A 2,118-nucleotide genomic window follows, 5' to 3' on the forward strand; every position below is an offset into this window, starting at 1 on the left:
TGCTCTTTGGGCCAGGGATTTTGCCATCCCCAAGAAAATTTGCCCAAATTATAAGTCTTTGAGAAAAACTCAAGATTTGTGTTCTGTAGAGACCTGTTCATATGAACCAACTACATTCTCCCAAGGTTCTGCACTGAATACGATTCAACCCAGAACTGAACATACAAGGGCTGAACAGGACTTTTTTTTGCTTCTGTTTTGTTTGTGCTCCCAATGCTTCTCCAAATGCTGCCTGTTCAATGGCCTCAAAACTTGGTCTTTTCCATTTACATTCCGTTAACCATGGTGGAGGACTAGACAAACCTCCTAGCAAGACTTCTTACTTGAAAGGTCAAATTTTGAGCGATAAAGTAGTACTCCCCTTCCTGGGTCAGGGATTGTACGTAATGTTCTCCCTGCTACAGACCATGGGTAAAGGAGTATGGGACAGGAAACCGAACCCAGACTTCCCTTGTGGCAATGAATAGCATTGCCACCAGGTACCTAAATTAGTCCTTTCCTATCTTTAGACACATGCTATAGTGAAAAGTGGAAATACTCCAGAGAAAACAGCAAAAAATGCTAAATTAAACAGAAGGAATGGGAAACATTACAACATGGAAACCAAAATATTACATTAAACAACACATTCTTCACTCTAGTAATTGTAAGATAAGTGTCCTATGTTTATATTTACATGAGAAAGTTCTTCTGGCCAAGAGCAGCCAACAGTACCGAGTTGCCAAATCATGCACACACTACTGTGTTTACGCTGGCACTACAATGCCTCACTACCAGCTGAAAGCAAGGTACTTCATAGATAGCATCCCACTGAATCCTGTGGCACCTTCTGAAACCAGGGAACCAGTGGGTTTAGAAACAACACATTACAGGAAGTTGATGTCACACTGACTGGAATGTGGGTGCTTGGGGTCCACCTCCCATAATGCCTTTTTCTTCACAACTTCCTTTATACAGGGATGTCAAAAATAAAAATGACCAAGTAATTTCACTTCCCAGTTCACAAAGATTGCTTGATAGCTACTGCTCCAATTTAATATGGGCAATGAAGGAGACTATTCTTGGATAAGGAGAGCACTAGAAATAGCTTTGTAGATTACTGAATAATTGAATGCAAACAGAAAGAGCTGAAAGACAAAATAAAAATGCTGTTATCGCATACAGTATTAGGTAGCTAGAGTTCATGACTCCCTTAATCCATTCAAGAACATTTTACCAATGAATGAGATTTCAATCTGTAAAATAATTAAGGGGGGTCTTTTTTAAACAAGTTCCCATAATGGAATATTTCAGTGATACAAGTGGTAAGGTATACAATGGCCCATACCAAAATAGTGGGTTCTTCTACCAGGTCATCTTTTTCAAATGAATGTTTGAAAGTCATCCATCACTTCTCTGGGGTTGCTAACATCAACAAATGACCTTCATGTTATGGAAAGAATATAAATATTTAAAAAATACCTCCAAAAAGAAAAGAACTGCAAGTACTTGAAAGAGTGGATTTATTTTCCTCACAGTCTGAATTTCATTCCATTCATTGGCTATAAAATATGTCCTCCAGATGCTCACAGGTGCAGTAGCACTTCTAATGCCACCTTCACCTAAAAATTAAAAATAGAGTAAAACTTTAGATTTTTATACTTTGAAGGTGCTTCCAGATGAGAGCATGTGATTGTGATGCTACAAGAGACATATGCTGGACCATAAAAAAAAATTCCCCAAGCTGCAAATTTGCAGTATGGGGGCCAAATTAGACCCCTGGCCAGGGGTCAAAAAATATCCCAGGCAAAGAAAAGCAGGGCAGGCCTGAGGCAATGGAGGTTCAGGTCCTCCACAGAGCTGCTCTGGCAGCTAGCCAGAGTGTCTCTACGGCTGGCCCTTGCCCCAGTGCTGAAGCATACTGCCTGCCTGTGCAGGGCAGGCAGTGTGCCAGCTTCCGGGAGCTGGACCGGGGTTCTGTGCCGGGAGGTAGGCAGTGAGGGGAGCTGGAGGAGTGGGGAGGGGACCATGGGGGGACCCCCGCTGGCCCCATCCCCTGCCCACTCCCCCAGCCCCCCCCACCCGGATTGCTGCCCTGCCTGCTCCCCCAGTCCCCCCCAATGGCTGCCCCCCCCCGCC

General features: G+C 43.6%; 1 protein-coding gene across 3 annotated transcripts in view; it reads right to left on the reverse strand.

Annotated features, from left to right (window-relative positions):
- Positions 1 to 2,118, reverse strand: part of TMEM67 (transmembrane protein 67) — a 46,801-nt gene that overhangs the window by 8,078 nt on the left and 36,605 nt on the right. For 2 of the 3 annotated variants that reach the window (XM_025199435.1, XM_025199433.1), the window contains exon 20: positions 1,462 to 1,601. In XM_025199435.1, the coding sequence (XP_025055220.1) occupies positions 1,462 to 1,601 (140 nt within the window). The remainder of the gene's footprint in view (positions 1 to 1,461; positions 1,602 to 2,118) is intronic. The other variant, XM_025199434.1, reaches the window with a different exon arrangement.

Source organism: Alligator sinensis, unplaced genomic scaffold (assembly GCF_000455745.1).
Source record: "Alligator sinensis unplaced genomic scaffold, ASM45574v1 scaffold273_1, whole genome shotgun sequence".
In the NCBI taxonomy this organism is placed as follows: Eukaryota; Metazoa; Chordata; order Crocodylia; family Alligatoridae; genus Alligator; species Alligator sinensis.